Source organism: Tachypleus tridentatus, chromosome 3 (assembly GCF_004210375.1).
Source record: "Tachypleus tridentatus isolate NWPU-2018 chromosome 3, ASM421037v1, whole genome shotgun sequence".
NCBI classification, from domain to species: Eukaryota; Metazoa; Arthropoda; class Merostomata; order Xiphosura; family Limulidae; genus Tachypleus; species Tachypleus tridentatus.
The window spans coordinates 13,742,258-13,765,015 of NC_134827.1; the positions used below are offsets into that span (position 1 = coordinate 13,742,258).

The window sequence follows — 22,758 nt, forward strand, 5'->3', positions numbered from 1 at the left end:
TGAAATTCTACAGGGTCAAAAAATAATTTTAAGTGGTTTATTTTTCCATTTCAAGAAGAAAATCGTTAGATTGATAACCGGACAATTAGTAGAACTCCTTTCCATCGAATCTACATACGAAAACATAATTTCTGTTATGTTTCAAGACGCCCTAATGAGCACAACTTTGATGAATAGCGCCCTTCATTATTTTAAACTCCCACAGGCAGACGTTAGTAAAATTCAATCGAATCAACAAAATATTCCTTTCCGAGCTTCTAAAAATTATTTATAATTTGCAGTCTTGCATACATTACCTTCATTAACACAGTCGTGTATTAGGCTTTCTAAACGAAACCATTTAGCACCTGCTCTATCAGTTAAATGTTAAAAAAGTTACACACCAACTTAGAAGTACGTGCAAATAGCTTAACGTTCGCTTAAGCACGATAAACCGATAGGATTGGGAAAATAAATTGATTCATAAAGCGTTGTTAATTAGATTTGAGTGTACATTGGAAAAGAAAGAAATCTAGTTTCGATTCTTGTTCATTAATGGCTAACAAGGTTAAAACGTTTAATTTACAATCATTGTTTTAAAATGAGAGTTTAATATTTTTGTATTTCATTCAACATTAGCGATGAATTATTGGTTGCAGTAAGCAATATATTGTTCTATGAATGGTGGTATTTTTAGTCTGACCGCTACTTTATACGATATATGGTCTGATCACCAAGATCAGATCAAAGCCCGTCTGAGGTTTTATGCATTGCAATCCGTAATTTAAAACTGCTGGCAACAGGGAAGTAAAGCAGTTAATGGCACGCGACACCTATGCAGCCACTCTTAACCGAATATCACTATTGGCTGTCATAGCTATAACGCATCGTACAACTGAAATTGGAGAGCGTGTTTAGTGACATTTAACAGATAAAACTATATCTCTCCCGATCCGTAGTACAACACACTAACCTCTAGGCCACTCCTGGCTTAATCTGTTTGGAAGTTAAAAGCGATCACATCAAGGGCCCTTATATATAGTAACGTTTGTATTTTATTTTAAAACCACTCTGGTTTTCATAACAAGTAGCGATGTCCATATCTATCACGTGAAAAAGCTGATTTGTTACACTAATATTTTTGTCACTGTTACAAAATTTACATTTTTCCCCCACACCATCTCTATCTTTTTCATAATTGTACAATGCTAAAATTACAACAATAAAAAAGAGAACGTAACAACACACTTACTGGTTAATAAAAACCAGTAATTAAATTATACTTGACAGTAATTCTTATCCAGTTCAGTTGGTAACTGGAAATTCATATTTAAAAGGATTTCGAATCAAATAATACAACTTCGATCTTTTTTTACTTTCAGAGCAAAGCATATTTCTTTGACTGAACAGTTAGTGCTTATGATCTAACCTAATTAAGCCTAAATGCATTGCTGATGACGTCAGACTAAAAGTTTTCCACGTAAACACTGCAGTGATAAAACAAGACGAGTGTTCAAGGAGTGATACAGACGTGAAGTATAACTGAGTAGGAAAATTCAACCTCTCTAACTATCGCAGTAATATAATTATTTTCTATCTTTCAAATTCCTAACACCGAATTAATTTCAAGAAGAATATTGTGCTCTCCTGTTCTCGAGCTCAGCAGACTTATTTCACACTAATAATGTGTTACACATCTTCTTCACACAGAGTTGACAATAATTCTGAGAGCGAGACAGAAGAAAAAGAGCAACAGAAACTGAGAAGGTGAGAAAGTGCTAACAAATATGGTTGTACAGTGTAAGTGCACGTGGTAAAAAACAGTCAACCTTTACTGGTTGTGTCCACTGAGGATGTCGGGCTTCTTCTATGAACAGGTACGGTCGGGATGAACCGACGGAGGAAGGCAACTCGTCTCAAAACTGAATGGGAGAGAAACATCAACGATCTAAATTATATTGAAAAACATTCAACAGTATTTGGTTTATAAAATAAAAATAGACCCGTTACAGGTCATAACGGAGTCCACAGTTTCGAAGTAACGTCTATATGATGTAGAACTGAAGTGACTTAAGATTTTGCTTTTTATATACACGTGTGATTTGGTAGCGAATCACGTAAATATATTTAAATACACTCTTCCTGGTTTACGGACCTTCTTTTCGCGATATAACCACGTGATTTTATAGAAATATAAATGTATATCTTAAAACTTACGTAATCGGGTCAGCCGGTTAGGGTAGTCAACGTCTGGTTGTTCATCACGATACGGGGCGTCTGTAACATCTTCAAAATTGATGATGAACATACAAATGGCTCCTTCTTCGTTCCGAATAGGTGCCATCACCTGACTGCATAAAACCTTTGAACCTATTATAACACATATCAAGCACTGAGATTGCGTTGAACAGACATACATTTAAATTTATTAAGTGTACTCACTAATCTAAACAGAAATTTCTTGTCCCATGATGTGTTATCACAAATGTTGGCAAAATCAGATACGTACGACCGACATTGCATTAACAAAAAAACACAACTTCCCCCCCTCCCTCTCAAGTATATAATTTCGCTGCAACTTAAATTACTGGTACAATTACATAGAACTACATAGTAAATGATAGACAGCTATGTACTGTTCTCTGCACCTGTTGAGGCCTTATAGTGTCAGTATAACCAATATAACGAGCACATCTGTGATATGGTTGCTTAGCAACAGAACTGCAAATACATATATCACGTCTAACGGATCTTACTTTAGAAACGGCTAAAATAACCTAAAACAGTCATAGACACTTAAACATTGAGTACACAGCAAAATGAAATGCGCAGACGTAATATTAACATAATTCATACTGTTGATGAAACAAATACATGTGTTATAAACGTAAAGATTCCAGGGGTTACGAACATAGAGAAATACAACCACTACATCTTCTCCGAATACTTCTCCCACATAATTAACATTTTTCAGCGGTGTTAAACCATTTACAGCAGAAATTCAGTGGTGTTGTTTGTTGTGTAACTACTATTGTATTATTGTTCAGACTTCATCTGGAAAATTAATTCTGTTGGAAATATGGAAAGAAATCACACACTGCACCTTCAGTTCCAAATTTTAGAATAATTTTGTATACATTACAAGAATAATATTAAATCATTAATATATCAATTCCATGCCTGACGAGTCTTAGATAAAATACATTATTTTAATGCATTCGTTGCTGTTATAAAAGTTGCAGACTAAAATTAAAAATCAACAGAAGAATACATAAAGTTTTTCTCGCTTTTCCCAATTACTTTTGTATGTTGTACTAATGAAAATCTACATTTAGGATCAGGCACAAGTTTAGCTACAAATATCTAGGTTACCGGTATTTTCAACCTGAACAGCACTTTGTTGGACAAGAGGGCTAAACGACTAGGTCATATACGCCATTATTAAAGTATATGATAGTCCTTAATTTTGAACTATTGACTAACCTGAAGGATGGATAATCAACCTTCAGATTCTGTCGCCCACACAACTACTGTTATTTGGACAACGTTGACTGTCATTGTTATAATGCGAGCACATCTAAAAGTGTAGACTATGTTCAATGACATATCGGGATTCTAGCCTTTGACCTTTCAATCCGCAGCTGGACACAAACCAAATACATTACCCATGAGGCCTTTCTAACTCACTTGATATATTGCTACGAAGAAGTGTCTAAACATTCGTGTTAATTATTAAGTAAAATATTGCTGTGGTTTGGTTTGAATCTCGCGCAAAGGTACACCAGGGCTATCTGCACTAGCCGTCCCTAACTTAGCAGTGTGAGACTAGAAGGAAGGCAGCTAGTCATCAACACCCACCGCCAACTCTTGGGCTACCTTTTACCAAAGAATACTAGGATTGACTATCACATTATAATGCTCCCACGCCTGAAAGGGCGAGTATGTTTGATGTGACGAGGATTCGAACCAGTGACCCTCAGATTACGAGTCGAGTGCCGTAACCAACTGGCCACGCCGGGCTGTATTACTGTGGAGAGTGTTTAAAACTTCGTGTTAAGTATTAAGTAAAACATTGCTGTAGATAAAAGTGTCTAAAAATTTGTGTTCATTATTTTAAAAAATACATTTGAAATATAAATCCTATAACACTATTTCATTTCTATCAAGACTTTTTGAACCTACGTGTTTTTCTAATATCATGTAAGAACTACACTGTTAAGTGAAATATTGCTACGAAGCACCTAAACATTCGTGTTAATTATTAAGAAAAATACTGTTAAGTGACATATTGCTGTGGAGAAGTGTCACTTCATATTACAGTATCGATCAAATATTCAACAAATTTACACTTATCATTGTCTTCGTCAAACCACCATGTACCAGAGAAGGTTACATACACATCACGCTAATGTATATATTAAAGAACGATAATACTGGTGACGCCTTTTATATTTTTCCATAATTATATACAAGTCAAACTGGTTTCCCACAGCTCCAATTATATAATTCTGTTAAACGGAATGAACATCTGTCTACGGTTACCTTACTTTCTACTGATTTTTGTCTTGAATTACTAATTCTATTTTTCGAATGCCATTAATGAATCTGTTATACTGAACACTGCTGTTATACTGGATATTACACACGTTTTAAGAAACTAAACCGAAATACTAATACTCCTATATTAAATATCAAGTTTTAAATTTAAAAAAATGGTTTTGACTTTCTCTGTGTATTTTAGAATACTTTGTAAGAAAATTTAAAATTATCAAATATTTGAGAAGATTTTCACTGTATAATGTTGTGTAACAACTTCGAGTAACATTTTCAAATCATAATAAGTCATTTAGATAAATAATAGATTCATTTTTAACACGCTATACTATTCTTGTGACACCATGTTTGAATGAGTTATCACGAACAGTTGCTCGAAATCTGACATCTCAATTAATAATATAAAGTAAAAAGGCATGAATTATACAAAGGTGGAAACGAGAGCAGAACTTATAAATAAGTCTAGTCGGTAAGGCAGCATATTCTCAAGGTCTCTTCAACTTTCAGGAAGGTCCATTGAATTCGCTTACTTTTGACTTCTAACCAGGATGATTAAGAAATAAATGGTCATGAGTTAATGATATTTAAGGTTTGATAAATGTTATTCTCTTAATTTTTCACGTTTGATGGAACGTTCAAGGCAGTCGTGGCTTAAGTGGTAAGTTTGAAGGTATAAAAACACTAAAATTTGATGTTTGATTCAAGCGACAGATATAGTGTAGGTGGTGCACTGTGTAGCTTTGGACAAATAAGTAACTAAGATGCAAACGCACAAAATAATGCATTATTTTCTGACCTGGCTTCAATTTAGATAAATATATGAAATATAAAGCTAGCTCGAATTGTTATTCTTAGCTCCTACACAAATTTTTCAGAGATATCAGTATCAGAATAGGTAGGGTGTTACATAGAGGATATCCTGGGTATCCAATCTCTTGTAACCATAGCTTTCTTCAGGTGAAAACATCTTAAGGTTTAATCACGATATACTAAAAATATTAACCTTAAAAATACTTAGGGAAAATGAGAACACTGTATTCACGTGTGTGTCGCTCAGGATTAGTGCCAGTTTTAGCATCTGACGTACAATACAAGTGAAACATTCAGGATTCTAAGTGCACTACATTCTAAGCTCTCCTGTAGATATTTAATGATAGCTGTGTTCGTGCCAAAAAATGTGGGAAGAAAGGGAAAAGAGCAGCTGAATATCAAGTGAAAAACTGTCTCTATGGAAACGTGATATGAAACTGAACTGGAAGAAGAGAATTCAAGACCTGACCTAAAAGGATGCGCAATTAATATTTGCCAGATTTTGAAATGCACACAACTATGCATAACTGAAACGTTTCACATCGTCCAGGTAACGCGCGAAACGTTTAAGAGACCATTACATAAACATCCGCTCGGTCTCGCGTGAACGTTAATGAAATTATGAAGAAATGATAATCCTCTTGCGGGTTGAATTAACTAATCGTGCAGTGATAGAAATAAACAGGGCGTACTTATGTTCGCCCCCCTTATGCAGTCTTTAATCGTTCTTCATGCGTTTTATTCTTCAATAAATTATCCAAGAGATAAAATATTAGTGTTACATTTTAGTATTATATTTCTTGATGACGTAACAACAGTAAATAAATGACATTCATTAGTGCTTGATTTTTGATGCATCTGTTTACCAAAGTTACATGTCAAATAATAAAAACTGGTTCAAATGTGATTTATGTTCTTTTTCTATTATTTATTATTTAATTCGGTGGACCTTAATACAAATAATGTAACATCGGTATGAAAGATGTAAAGGCTTCACAATGAAGAAATAACGAATCATCGTCGATTCAGAAATTCGTGCCATCTCCTCTTGCTGGAACATAAAACTGTAGGTATTCTACATTCCAATCTCATACATTCTCGAATAAGAAAACACATTATGCAAATATCACAACTAGGTAGGCAAACAACGAGTTATAAACATGAATAATACTTATTGATGGTGGAACATACTACGTGTTTTGACAGAAGATTGGACGGCCTTCTATAGACTAATATCCTGTCGAAACATGAAGTGCGTGGAAATTGAGGCGTGTAATTATATTCTATGTATGAGGAAGAAGCTAACAAACCAATAGATACTTAGAACCTTACATCATTACTAACTGTGTAAACGATGTTAGCTGGATGTCAGGAATTGAAACAAGTATATTTTAAGAGCTTGAACTAATAAACTAAATATCCTTTAAACAGTTGTGGAAGTAGATGTTTTGTTAGAAATTATTAGATTCTAATGTTCTCGGTACACTTAATATGAAATTAGTTTTAATGCCATTTTCGTAGTAAAGATAATTTGTTAAACCCAAAACCTGTTCATTTACGCAATTTCGTTACTTATGAAAATTGTTTATTCTTTTTTTTTATATTAAGCACAAAGTTACACACTGTGCTCTTCCCACCACGTGTATCGAAACCCAGTTTTTAGCGTTTAAGTCCGCAGACATGCCGCTGTGTCACTGAAGGGCGATTTGTTTTTTTGCTTTTCAAAAGTTTGTAATCTGACATAACATAACCTGCAAGTATACATACATATAAACTTGAAATTATGACAGTATACGAGAAAATAGACGTAAATCATTGTGCACTGCTACAAGAATTCCAATTTTATTGTGGGTAAACGGACGAATAAATATAAGGTGAGACACAGAATTTACCTTGAAATCACACTTTGAAGCCAAAACATTAAATAACAGTGGCTGACGATAAGAAAACCAATTTAAAATTAAGGAGACTCAAGTTTCATGTTTATAACTTTACAAGCTTTACTCTTTACGTCAGCTACACAGACGTAGCTTCCTCTGTTGATAACGAAGAAAAGTCAAGACGAAAGGAAAAAGAAAACGAAAAAATAAAGATAATATCACACCACTGATACTTCACTTTCAAAATACTTTAATCAACAAATACGTTTAGAAAACTTATAAGGCGTACGCTGTATTAGAATCCTTCATCTGAACGTCCAATTTCCCAGCCCACAACTCACTGACTGGCTTCGTTATCAATAGACAACACTCGAAAGGTTGGATAGAGAATTAAAAGAAGAGTACGTCACGTCGTATATTTTCTGACAAGCACATACCTCGTGCGCTAAATGTTTCCTTTCGTTGTACCGTAGCTCCAAACGCTACTTTTTCTAAATAAACAAAAACTACTTTCCCTTGTTTTAAATATTACGAAATTAGGTAATCGCAGTCTTTAGTAGAATGTGTAATTGTATACTCCAACACGAATTACACTTGAGTACTCAAGTATTCTATTTTGGGTTCTATACACTTGCATTATGTCGTTATGTTCAAGTTAATCGTATAGGTTAATTTTTAACACTAGTCCATCGCTTTCTCCAACTAAAGATACTTAAAGAACAAACAAACAAACAAAGACTTGTAATCAGTAAATGTTTTAATAAAAATACTGTTTCAAGTTTAATAAAAAAAAAACAATTGGCTTCGAGTAGTCAGCTAAATGTATATAATATTAGTAAATAATGGTTAAATATTGTCACGTGGACGCCCCCTACCAACTGATAGCTACATTACGTCCTACAACGAATAAATTAGATATTTGCTTACATTTTACGATCGCTTTGATAAGATACATCTAATTCAATTACCCTTAACACAACATCAAAATTTATGTTTTTATAATAAGCAAGTCTGTATTTCTAAGTAAGGAAAGTATAGACTTTGTAATTAACAAATAAACCTGTTGGATGAAGTTTCTACTCTAACACTTCATTACTGCTGTTATCATCTCTCTAATGATTACAGTGTGTGCTGAAAACTTCTCGTATTGGTTACTAATCGTCAGAATTTTGTTTTTGTGAGGATTTACAGAGGGTAGTTCACCATAAGTTTCACAATTAACCAATTTCATTGCACGTATGCGTTGCATATGCAGTAAAAACGGTTATGATATGATGAGACATTCTCGCGATAGTCAAGTATTGTCATAAGTCATAACCCTTCTGTGTTACTGAACTTTACTACGTTAGGTTAACCTAGATAAAATTGTAGTCTTGCCCTAATGTATTTTCTCTAGTGACGTCGACTGTGTAGAGGTTTAGAAATACCTGGATATTGTGTCCTACCTATTTCTACTCGTGGAATGACGAAATAACGTAGGTGGCAAGTGAACTTTGGCAGAATGTATTGGATTGCAACACGAATATAACAGTTATTTCTATCTGTCTGATTCAGAGCTTCTCCAGACATTATACCGACTTGAGTGTTTCTCTATTCAAAAAGAGTTGCGTCTTTTCGTCCCGTGCGCTCATTCTTCCTGTGAGGAATTGTAACGTTTTTGTTCCGACTTGCACTAATAAACGTGTGCGCTTCATATTTTTACGTTATTACTTGCTCTTAAACTCAAATACGACAAGAGTTCAGATCTAACACTATAAGACATTCCGTCGTACCTCTAGTTATTGGGCTTACAATTTTTTTTTTGCTTGAAGACCATGAAACTATGTTAGAAAACTATAATGATAGTAGTTCTCCAAGTGGCAAAAAATATATCTGTTCAGTTATTTTTAAGTAAATACTATACTTAGTAAGTTATTCGTCACATTTTATATCTAACAACTCACGTTTTACGGAAGCTAGCTGCATTTACGATTCGTATACTATACGTATAAGCGTGAACGTTTAGGAAAGACAATCATTGCTGAGCATGCATTACGCAGTGAAGATATTGTAGTGCTACTTTTCAATTAGGATGCATATTAATGTAATGTTTAAGTCACAAAAGCTTCTACGTTTTTTTACTATTTATACGTGATTCAAAAAGACTTGAATTAAATTATAATAAAACAGCATCTGAAACTTAAAGATGAGATCAGAAAGAGCTTTTGAAACTTTACAAAGTACTTCTTGATGAATTCCACACAGATTTGGACACTTTTGTCCCTCCCTGCTTAAACAGTGAAGAATCTAGGGCAACCAATTGCAATTATGTAGCCAGCCCAACCGTAATAACAGCCATCAAACATGGTCAACGGAACAGAATAAAGAATCCTGATACCATTATAAAGTCCCTTGGACTGATTGCTCGACAAAAAGTGAATTGCGGTTCTCGAGTCAGTACATATCTACTCGACTCAGTACATATCTGCTGTACAACTAATACGGAACTTAGATGTTTCAGGCTAACTTCCTGTTATGATGATTTCTAGCGTCAGTATCTCCTACGTCAGAATGTCGGCATTTTACAGGCAGTTGATGAAAGAAGATATAGTTTTCCGAGCAACCAATCCTAACATTTTAGTCATCTAATAGAAAAGTTAACCTCAGTAATAAATCTAGAGTTGGAACATAGCCTTTGGTTGCAACTCAAGAAATGAAATCTGATAGCGTAGAGCTGGTTTCTCTTTTTGTAATAAATAATAATTGGTCTTTCTCTTTTCTTACTTACACTACTATTTTTCACTTACTATGAAGAGATGGTTTGAACGAAATTTAGTAGCAGGAATCTCTACAATCTATGTGTTAGTTAACGTTTATGAACTTGTTTGTTTCGCTGTTAGAACAGAGTTAAATTGGACTATCTATTGTGTCCACCGCAACGAATCGAATCTCGGATTTTAGCGATTTAAATTTGAGGACTAAGGAAATGGATCCAAAAATCTGTTAACAACATATCATTCGGTCGGATAACTTAACACAAACAAAACACGTAATAACTTTTCATGTTATTGATTTTATTTATATAATTTTATGAGAAGCTCAAAATGATTTTGTTACTATATATAACAACATCGTTTCGTGTTGTAAACGTCAGAACACCTGGTGGTCATATTAAACTTGACAAAGTTAGACCGCTTTTTATCTGAAAGGTTCAAGATGTAATTACGAAATGAAACGTGACCAACACAAGTCAATAAACATAAAACAAAACATTAAGTACAGGCCAGCTTTTCTACAAAATTTAATATGCAGAAAAAAAGAATGTAAAATTAAATGCTAAAAAGACAAAAGTAAAAATAAGATAAAACATAAAAAGCCACAGAAAAAATAATTATAGGCAATTATTTCAAAGATCTTTTCATAACAGTGAAGACAATATTTTCTTCAGCTGAGTTATATATTAATTCCAGACAATTAGTTAAACGAAATCTCAAAATGTACCCTAGTAAGTTAAATAAAACTAGAATCTCAAAAAAGGCCATATACGTATTCTCAAGTTTAAACTTCCGCAACTCTAGAACTGTAATTTATTTCAACCTGTCAGCGATGGGAAGGTAAATTTTCATTAAGGTACTCCAGCTCCAATAAGTCACATACCTACATGAACTGCACAGTAAACTCTGAAATATCTGGGTCAATACTTACAAGCACTAGAAAAATAAAAACTGAATTTATCTTACAAACTTCAAGAGCTTAATGTCTTATAAAATTTCACCTGCTATGTTACAAAAAACAATCTTTAAAAAATCACGTTCCCAAACAAACACTGAATTTTTTTTGTGGTATATATATATATATATATATATATATTCGATTGAATAGTTTTTATGAATATTCTTTTCAGAATGTTTCAAGTATCACAACCTACAATGTTTCATGTCCATTGCCACTCTTTTGTTGTCTACAAACCAGGCTTTTGATTAATTCAGCCTATAGTTTATTTCAACCATATCATCTTACATGTTCCATAGTTGATGTTTTAATAATATACACCACATAAAAAAAAGACTCAGTTTAATAAGGAATGAAAACAACCCTACGTAAAAACGTTTCTTTAAGAGTTTTGATGTTGAGAATTAAAAATGGCTAACTATAAAATTAATCGTCACCCCTATGGATATGTTGTATATTTGCAGTCAATATACATTAATATTTGTAGCATGATTTCTTAAGATAACTTGTAATCCGTGCGTAATGTCTATAACTGTAGATGTTCAGAAAGGAGTCATTACTTTGGTGACATCAATACATAATTAACCCTCATTCTTCCCTGTACTGATGTACACACATCTTCAGTTCCCGAAAGATCCAAGTCGACAATCTTAGTTCACTTTTCGACCGTTTGATAATATCACCTGTTCAAACTACACGTGTTTGTTGAGGTTTGGAACGTTACCCTATCCCAGTAAATTTGATCGTGTCCTAGCGTTATACAACTATGATTTTTCCTTTTCACCTGTCGTAATGTATTAATGTTAACTTTAACCATATTTTATATTCTGAACCTCAAACTTGAAGGCTTTTATTAGTCATTGGCAGACGTTCTTTTCAATATCCAGATACTGCTGTGTTTATTGATTTAAATTTTGAATGTCCATATAATCGTGAGATGTCACTGGTGTTTGAGTAAAAATGAATCCAACTCAGGCCCTGGAAATTATAAAAGGTTGAGTAAAATCTTCTTTGAAAAACAACAATAAAAACACTGAATGAAGTTCAGTATTTGAATTTCATGAAAGAAAGTTGATAAATCAATAAGTTACGGCTCAAAATTAAAAGTTCTTAGCTGGTTCATTGTTCATTTGATTATCAAAACCAGGATACAACGAACAATGTCAGAGCTCATAAATTCAGTCAAGTACGCAGGTTGTGACGTAATACAAAAGTAGCATGCGATGTCCACTGTCAACTGGAAGTAACATATTCATATTTGACATGAACAAGTAATGAAACCATGTGATTCATCAATGTGATTTCCCCAAGGAATTCTAGCAGGGCATAAACACCAACACGCCCTCTGTAGAATTCTACAAACAATCTGATCTGTGGCTGATGAACTTATCAGTATGATAAAATTACGAGACATTATTTTCATTTTCAGAGTAAGGTATTCGCTGTAAATGCTGTCAACCTAACCAAGTAAACGTTTTAGTTGTTGTTATTTTATACTTAATAGAAAGCAAAAATGTTCTATAAAAATTCAAGGGATATCCGCATATAAACTAATATACATGTAGTTTTAAATCACGAAATGGTTAGTTTTTTTATTTTTTGAAATCTTGAGCTTTCGAAGGTATAAGGGGATTTGAAATGGTTGAAAACCTTTTTTAATTCACAGATTTCCATGTTATTCATAACTTCAGATGGCACCTGTAAGTATGGGACTTACAACATTAAAAATAAAAGTTTTTATACCTACAGTAGGGAAAGCACAAACAGCCTATTATGTACCTTTGCGCTTAGCTAGCGACAAACATATTTAAGATAATTCAAAACAAAAGTTATATCTCGATGTATAAAGAACATTAATATTTACTTTTTCAAATTAATAATTTTTTTTGAAGATGGCAAAATTGAATATGTCACGTGAATTAGTTTATTTATTTTACACACTTAAATGACACCACGTATATTAGTTTAGGGGGGTTAGATTAAATCAAATAGTTTATGTGACTGTTGTTTTGATTTAAGCACAAACCTACACAATGGGCTATCTGTGCCCTGCCCACCACAGGTATCGAAACCCGGATTTTTAGCGTTGTAAGTCCGCAGACATACCGTTGAGTCACTGGGGAGCTATGTGACTGTTATTCACAACGTCACTAAGCTACTCTTACTTCATTAAAGATATTAATTACTTTACGAATTCAGGCATCCCTCAAGATCTTCATGTCTTTCTGTTTTCAGTCTTCTAAGATCAAAACAATTTACACGTATTATGTATGTTATTTTAAAATTACTAACTGCATATTATTTTGATTTTACATTTATTATCTTTAACTTCACTGTTATTGCAGAATTAAACCGTGAATTTATCAAATTTTGATACTGACAAAGCCAATTTTGTAAGCCTGATTTATAACTTTAGTTGCTCCATGATAAATGGCCTGCGTTGACAGTCGAAAGGAAGTGGATCTATATCTACAACTGTGGAAGTGAAATGTTTCTTTTATTTCTGCAGTAAAAAACATTTCCAAAACATTTGACATTCTCTCGAATTTCATCCTTCCATTTTAGAGTTTCTCTTCGTACAACACCCATGACATTTCATAACTGCAAACATCTATAATACCCTTTAGTTTCGGATCTTTGGTTGGTAATTCCACTGTAGTTTGGTATACCAGCATGTAATGATATAACTATGTTTCTCCCTTCGTTATTTTTCTCTTCCAATGTTTCTCATTGCTGTAAGTACCACTTAAATTCAGCTCAACGTCAATCAAGCTGTAGGGCTGTGAGGTAAGGTTTACACACACATAATATTGCAATAGAAGTAGTCTCAATCTAAAAGCACTTCACACGTAGTCTGCTGTGTAAACTAAGTGTTATACACACCTACAGTACTTAACGTAGTTGCTAACAATAGCAGATGGTGTGGAAAAGTAGACAGTTCTACAATACAAGCCACCCTTTGCTAGAATAAGAAATCTTGTATTAAAGCGCCATCTTCTTATAAGCCAATCTTTGTATACTTTTTAATATACGAGAATGTAACCACTCAAGACTTAAAAAAAACCGTAGCGGATTCAACAAATTATGGAAATTAATAAATTTATATTTGCTTTCGTTAAGTTTTTCTTTGCAACAAACTATTAGAACTGTAAATATTAACACAGAAGATGCTATGCAAAATCCTGCCAAATTTCTCAATTGCTACGCAAGTATTTGTTTAAAATTACCGTTAATTTTGACATGTTTTCCCATGGATTTACTGTTTTTAATCACAGAATCCTGTAACGTGCATGTTGTACATGAGCACAGATGTGTGTCTCATTAAGCCAATCATTTGAGCGTATCTTTCTGTACTCTTGTACGTCACAGTAGGAAGGATGAATGGAAAAGGCGAAGCAGAAATGGCGGCTTCAAGAATATACTATTAAATAAATCAAAATATTAATATTTAATTGGTGGATATTTTTCAACTATTTTAAAAGACTTGTACAGATGTCTTGTCACCCACTTAACGTTTTAGTTGTTGTTTGTTAAACCTAGATTTCGTCTCTAAAACGAACACTATTAACTCTACGTATTTTGTATTTGTTTTATTGTTGGGCGGTGGTCGGGGATATTTCATGATTTAGATTATAAGGGTGAATGAAATAAACAATGTAAATTTAGTGGGTTCGCACCACACCCATAACGACCATCGGATGGAAAATGGTATATTGGCCTGGTACGTTGCGAGTTTCAGCACTCAGAACTTATCCCCCATTGTCGTTGTTTTTCAGCTGTCTACATTACAAATTTCCACTAACGTTCTCGAGGTCAACTGAATAGACGAGAAATACACACGCACGCACGCACACATACATACATGCAGAGATTTCTATAAATGTTACAAAATCTCGAATATGCCAAAGTGTTACATTGAGTCCCTCAAGGGTTGTTCATGGTCACGGAAAACCTGGATGAACACTTCACCGTGCGTTTCTAATAACACTAAAACAAAATCCAAAGATCCGAATACTCCTTCAGCAGGAGAAATGTTGCTAGTGTTGGAGGAGGCACTATTCTGTTCAAAGTTTGTAATTTATATGTGCGCGTGTGATCGCAATCAATTTATTGACTACAATACTATTTCACTACAAATGTCTAATTACGATTCGACGGCTTCCCAGTACATAAACAAATGTTTACTACATACTTTATCAGACTTTCTATCTTAACAGCGGATTCTATCTCTATGAATCATGAATAAAAAGTTAAAATAAAACTTAATCCCTAAACAATTTATTTTAACTGTAACAGCATATTCTCGAATCCTGTAAACGACTGCATGTTCTCGAGATTACTGGCAACGAGAATAGTCTTTCCATTTTCAGAGAAACTTCCTGTGGCACTGCGCGTGCTTTACCTCCTACTGACGTCACTTGGTGTGCAATCCATCAAGAAGATAACTTAATATCCTTTCGACAGGACTAACTTTCTAGCGTTTCAGTGCTAGCAGTCAGTATATTAAGGGTTAGTAAATGTCTATCCGTAAAGATATACAGAAAATACCGGGAACTAAATTAATAAATTGAAAGATAAAATAAAAGTTGTTAACTACGTGACATGATGGACTTCGGTACACAAATGTTCTCTTCTTATCAAATCCAGTTACAGAAACTTGACAAACTGCCATCTGCAGCAAGGTTTCAAATGTTTGGACAGAATTATCAACAATGTAAGGTTATATTACGTATGTGTGTTATAATATATAATAAATCAAACGTCCCAGAAATAACTTATAAGCACATACAACAGTGTGTTATTTTTTAAACACTTCAATGTAACGATCCGGCTATAACCGTTCTATTTCAATAATTGACCACCAAAGTGTTGTAACGCACACACAGCTAAAAATTACTTTAATATTTGAATAAAATGGGCTTTCAAATATATGATACATAATTACAATAAATGGAAGGTGGTTATGTTTTATGTTCAGTGATAAATACGATGCGCTTGCCACTTCACTCTTTATTTTAATAGCTTTCGCAAAACCCACTTGTTCCCATAGATTGTTTGCTTTTGAATTTCGCGCAAAGCTACACGAGGGTTATCTGCACTAGTTATACCTAATTTACCAGTGTAAGATTAGATACAGAGAAAGCAGCTAGTCATCATCACCCACCGCCAACTCTTGGGCTACTCGTTTATCAACGAATAGTGGGATTAACTGTCACACTATAACGCTCCTACGGCTGAAAGGTCGAGCATATTTGGTGTGACTGGGATTCGAACCCACGACATTCGGATTACGAGTCGAGTGCTTTAACCACCTGGCAATGCCGGGCCTGTTTCCATAGAAAAGGTCGGCTGTTCCCTTAATCTTAAACTGCATTTTTAGTGTGCAATATATCTTGATCTCATATTAAAACTCAAACAAACATACGCATTTAGGTTTAATGTTGAAATATCATTGCGAGACCTAATGGTACTATAATTCTAACGTCTACAGAGAAATTTAAAAACAGAAAAAGGCTTATAAAAATAATTGAGAAACGACGTAAGATTTTTCACAACAAAAATAAAACTAAAGATCAAAGGCCAATACCAATGTTAACTTTTATCTCCTGTCTTACCAAACTGTTAAACATTATACCGAACAGTTTACAAATGAATCGCTATTATTAGTTCCTTTATTACGGAATGAGAAACAGCACCGCCAAAACAAACCTTCAGAGTTCAAATGGTATTTCTAATGAAACATATTAGGGTCGAAAGAGCAATATTTTGCGTAAAGACTGTCTCAGTGACGTGTGCAAGACTGTGGGTATCTAATACCCATTACCCAATTACAAACTACTATTAAAAAAATCATAATCTTGAATGTGATATAATCAGTAATGTCGAAATATCCATCTATCCATGACGTAAAAGTATTAGTTGGGAATGAAATAATTACACGATGAAGAAAGAAGCACAAATGTATTTATTTTTATTATAGTTTTATGTGGCTCCATCTATTTAACTTTTAAAGGATGTTGAAAAAGTCGCGTCGCATAGGGTTTCTGAATAAAAATAAATAAAACTTAATTACTTTTTATTTATTGAACTAAATGTTCAACTTACTTTGAATCAGTAAGTGCACTGAAGTCAATGGTCAGCAGTTCAAATACTTACCTTAATAAACAAAAATAATTACATTTCTGATTATTGTTATTCAAAATATCTATGTGGCATGAATTATAAAACATATATCTTATGTTATTATACTAAGTTTTGGATAGACGCACATATACCTACACATAATATTGGAAGTACTGAGCTGGGCCAATGAAGAACTTGAAGTTGTATTATAATCAAACCAAAATTATAGGATTTTACATAATATGAAGAAATCTCAACAGACATCAGACCACTCTTCACCAATACAAATCAAAGATTAATATAATCTTGATAAAATCTTAAGCAGACATCCAATAAGTTTCCACTGATAAAAATCAAACATAAATTTGGATCTGATGAAGCCATACCATATAGAATCAAAAATAGTCGCTACTGTTGAAAAAATTCTGAATAGCATACTACAAAAAATCATCCTTTTACCGGGTCGTGAGGTGCCAAGCTTGAAGCGATTTACATGTAGGTCATTTTTTAACTCGATTATCATTACGATAACAGCTAAATGAAGACCATTCATCAATCATAGATATGCATAGCGCGTGTGCCTTATCATAGTTATCAATGGTTATCTGCCTACTGTATTAGAGCTCCTACATTAGGTGATTTACTAGACAAACCAACTATCACACCTATATAATAATCGAACTTGTCCACCGATGCTTCCTTGTATATCTGTCATCCGTTTTCTGGTAATTTGTCTATTAATTTATATGGTGAGTATAACAATTGTTCTCTCTCTCTCTCTCTCTCAGATTTCTACAAACTTCTATCATCAATATCTATTGTACTGTTCATCAAATTTCTGTCTAGTTTCCTCTAACAGACGTATCATCAACAGTTACTTAACTTCCCATCAACTTTCTACTTTTCCATTTTATTATCTATCTACAATCCATCTTCATCTACACGTACTGCTATCCATTAAAATTCAACTTTTCTTGTTATATTTCCCAAATTCAACATGCCTCAAAAATCAATCACGCCAACCATACACACACACACACACACACACACACACACACACACACACACATACCCAAATTAGTATTTTTAATTCTAAAGAAAATATCTAAGGTTACTGTGGTTTCACGCCAGCGATATTTTCTCTTGAATCTATTAAATATCATTTAATGACACTTTAACAGCATACGCATACTTACATGTAATGAATAATCAACATATTTGGTTTCAGTAGTTACGAACTTGTAGGTTTAACATTAGATTAAGCATCTGCTGTTGTACATGCTTGTCATTGTTCTACAATTAAACCTCTAACACCAGCTCAGCTAAACATATAGGGTGGCCCATAAGTCCCTACCCATCCATATGTTATTATGTTATATTCAATTACGCACGTATTATAAATTTGTTTCTTTTTGGCCGCGGCATTTAAAACAACAACCCCTGCTATGTTGAAAATGTCTCACAGAACATGGCGTCGCATAATATTATGCAGCGAGAATGAGGGGCAACACAGATACACAAGATATATGGATGGGTAGGGACTTACTAGCCACCTTGTGTGTGTGTGTGTGTGTGTATATATATATACATCTTCTTGACCATTCTTTCATATAAACCGTTATTTGACAAAATCCATAATCATCATCTTCGTGTTAGGTTTTTAGGTGTACGATTGCCCGGAGTTTACTAGAAGCCTCGAAACACAATCGAGGGCGTTCAGAAAGGGATGTTGCTTTTCACTCCGCGCGTGGTAACAGACAAGGGTTGTATATGGAAGATCTCTAACTTGACCATAAATGAAAAGATGTTGAATTGTTGGAAGAAGGTAAGAGAAAGTTCGATATTCCCGATTCCTTTTTCTCTTACTTAAACGCGAAAACGAAAACAACGGCATATCGGATATATTGGGCATATGGTCCTTGAGACAGGCAAGGATTTATAAATCCTATGTTTGGACAGTTTGATGTGAGGGAAACAGGAGTACCCTGGTATAACACATTTTTGCTAGTTAGGCGCTGTTTATAAGATCCTCCGAATGTGCCCTGTGATAACTAGAGAGCCACTGAACTAATTATCATCAAAATATAGCCCCTCTTCCATGAATAACAAGGTGCTCGTACTGACCCCTATATTACTCCAGATTGAACGGATACGTAGTTAACATTTACAAATAAAAGACCCTAGAGTAAAAGAAGAAAGACTGTTGTTAAATTGTTCAAGGAGAAAGAAGAGTCGATATTATGTTTGACAAACACTCAGAAAAAGAGACAGTCGAGTCAATGTTTTATCGTTTACAGACAAATTTAATGATTTGTAAACACAATGTTTTAAGCAATATGAATACAGCTCCCATAAAACACTATTATCTCTCAATAGCCCTCACTAAATCAACATAACACGTGCCTGGAGATTGTTACAGCAAAAATAGTTTCAGTTGAAATACTAACTCACTCGATCTAAGCTTAACACAGGCGTATAATTTTAATATAGTTCACATATTAATTCTGTATACTCTGATAAGTTGCAACACAAAACGCTCTTGGTAAACCACAGATTTACTAATGTAGTCTTTACTTACATCTGCTTTACCAACACATTTTACTAACCAAGTTATACACCAAATTGCTTGGGTCCCTGACTTGCTCGGTAACATGTCCTTGAAAACATGCAAGTCGCAAAGAACGTACAAATAAATAAACGTTCACTGTTTTGCAATTAATCCAGTGCTGTGGTTCAATGTGTATTTCACACAGAAGGTGAACGATTTCACCCGGTTTCTTTGCTCACTTCTTTACATTTGTTTGTTTTGAATTTCACGCAAAGCTACTCGAAGGCTATATGCGCTATCCGTTCCTAATTTAGCAGTGTAATACTAGAGGGAAGGCAGCTAGTTATCACCACCCACCACCAACTCTTGGGCTACTCTTTTACCAACGAATAGTGGGATTGACCGTCAAATTATAACGCCCCACGGCTGAAAGGGCGAGCATGTTTGGTGCGACCGAGATTCGAACCCGCGACCCTTGGATTACGCACTTCTTTATATAGTGTTGATGCAGATAAAAGCATAAAATTACCTAATATGATATAATAAGCAGAACACAGCGTTAGTGGATGGTTTAAAAATCGAGTCGGTGATTTAACGATTAATGAAACATCCGAAATTTAAGAAAGCCATTTTCTTATTCTTACACGTATAGCAAAAATAGTTCAGATTCACTTATGTTTATATTCAAATTGTTTTGTATCTGACCTTTACATAAAAAACTATCTTCCAGAGCTCATTTCTCTTTTTTACCAAAGTTTCAACTATTGGTAATAAACCATTAGTTTTTGCTAAGACCGTAACAACGTGTTTAGAAGAAGTGTATCAAGAACAATAAGAAAACTATTCAATCTCATCTCTTGGAAAGCAGAAAGTCATCTTGCTAGAGAAAGTTAAGTAAAAGCATATCGCTACAGTTTTATCTAACATGATGATACCTCTAGAGTCTAGACATTCATCACAGGCGTAAGGATACAAACTTGACACAACGATATAGGATGACATGAGAAAGGTCACAAAAGGGTTGGGGGTTGGACCGGTCTCATCTACTACGTAAATAAACGTCAATATGTGTGGGCATCTGCTCTTTAAAAAAGTTTCCACATTTCTTGATCAATTCACACCAGACTTGACGCAGTGATACAGGAAGACACGAGAAAGGTCATTTGGGTGTTGTACGCCTCATCTAATTTTATATCCAATTTTAGAAAAAAATAGATGTTGTATATTATTCAGCATTAAAATGTAACCACTTTACTATAATTCTTGAACACAGTATGTCTCTCTTTTCAGTATTGGTATTTTTATGCACTTTTATCATCTATTATGTTAAAAAATACAAATATTTCTTACAATAAAGTTTATTTGTTTGTTTTATTTCACCCGGGTACGAAGGCTAGTTAATATAATCGTTCTCCGCCAGCTTGTAAAATGGTTTCTCACCATAACAATTATTGCTTTAAAAAAATAGCTTGTTTAAATAGTATTCCGATCACTGCTGCGTTTGTTGTATTCCAGCCAGCCTGAAGAGAGCTATGGACTGAGTAAAACGCGTCGACGGCAGTGACTGTGACAAATGTAATGAGGTTGGAACACTGATATCGTACATTCATCTAATTGTCGAAAATCCTTAATGGACTAAATAAAAAACATACACTAGTCCTAATATTAATGTTTTATGACAAGTTTGAAAAAGGTGTTTTTATAACAGTTATTGAAATTAATGAAACATAATAATTCATTTGAATTAGCTTGTACAAATACCAAGCAAAGATTAAGCGTTGTCATTTCTAATTTTCCTACCTGTTAATATTTTCACAGTCCTACCGACTGCGACTACACTTCACATAATTTGGTATTAAAATTCAGATATTTTAGCCAGCCATCTCTTAGATGGTCAAAAATATTAATTTCAGTACAACTAAAATGTTTGTTCATGACAAGAAAATAGAAAATAGCTTTGTCTTTTAATGTTTAATAAAGTACTGGGGAAGCTCGTGCTTTGTGTACGAAACATTTGGTGAATTTCGTGCGAATCCACTCGAGGAGTGTCCACTTTACCTATTCCTAATTTTGAAGTGACAGACTGGATAAAACGCAGCGAGTGAACACCATCCATCGTCAAACCTTGGGCTATTATTTACCAACAAATAGTTGGGACGGACCATGACATTCCAGCATGTTTTTAGTAACCGGATTTGATCACGCAACCAGCATATTGGTAGTCAAGCAGCCCAACCACCAGGTCATGTCATTTTTGAACCAAAACTCTAGTCCTGTCCTAACTGCATAAATGTCGCTGGTATTTTCCGATTCTTTCCTTTTCACAGTGACGATATTTACCCAAATTCAATGAAACTTCGGACAAACTTACTAAATACTTAGTATCTAGTTGTGACTTAAAAAAAAACTACAACAACACGCAATTGGGATTCAATATTTATATAATTTTTATTATAAAAGGTTCTTTTTAAACTATGTTTAAAAACACACGTACATTAAAAAACTTGTTTTCATTTTATATTTTCAATTAATTTATTGTTGATCAGAAAGTTCCAACTTACGTATCCAGTTAGTTTCAACTAGATTAATGTCTGTTAACATACTTTTAATAATTTATTTTGTCGCTTTCGGATGTGAATCGTAAAAGACACGGTAATAAATTTAAGACATTTATCGATGATTCAAGACCTCTCCTTTCAAAACGGCGTTAACGTTACTTAGATAACAATATTTTTTTCAACGTATAACGTATTGAGACAACATGGGACCTACTAATCCATCCCGGGTGTTCCAGCCTCTAAACTGAATTAAAATAATTAAAACAATCTTAAAGACATTACTTATCATTCATGTAATTATTAACCTTTTTCTTAAACTCGCTTATATTTACTGCGTCTACAACATTCGAAGGCCGACCACCCTGTTAGAAAAATGAAACTGTCTTAGTTGAAAATTGATTTTGTTTTTGTTTTAATTTTCGCACAAAGCTACTCGAGAGCTATCTGTGCTAGCCGTCTGTAATTTAGCAGTGTAAGACTAGAGGGAAGGCAACTAGTCATCACCACCCACCACCAACTCTTGGGCTACTCTTTTACCAACGAATAGTGGGATTGACCGTCACTTTATAATGCCCCCACGGCTGAAAGGGCGAGC

General features: G+C 34.0%; 1 protein-coding gene across 1 annotated transcript in view; it reads right to left on the minus strand.

Moving 5' to 3' along the window:
* Window positions 1–22,758, minus strand: part of LOC143247917 (voltage-gated inwardly rectifying potassium channel KCNH6-like) — a 238,310-nt gene that overhangs the window by 122,846 nt on the left and 92,706 nt on the right. The window contains exons 3-4 of the mRNA XM_076496465.1: window positions 2,197–2,349; window positions 1,809–1,901 (exon numbers count right to left, since the gene is read on the minus strand). Coding sequence (XP_076352580.1) covers window positions 1,809–1,901; window positions 2,197–2,349 — 246 coding nt within the window. The remainder of the gene's footprint in view (window positions 1–1,808; window positions 1,902–2,196; window positions 2,350–22,758) is intronic.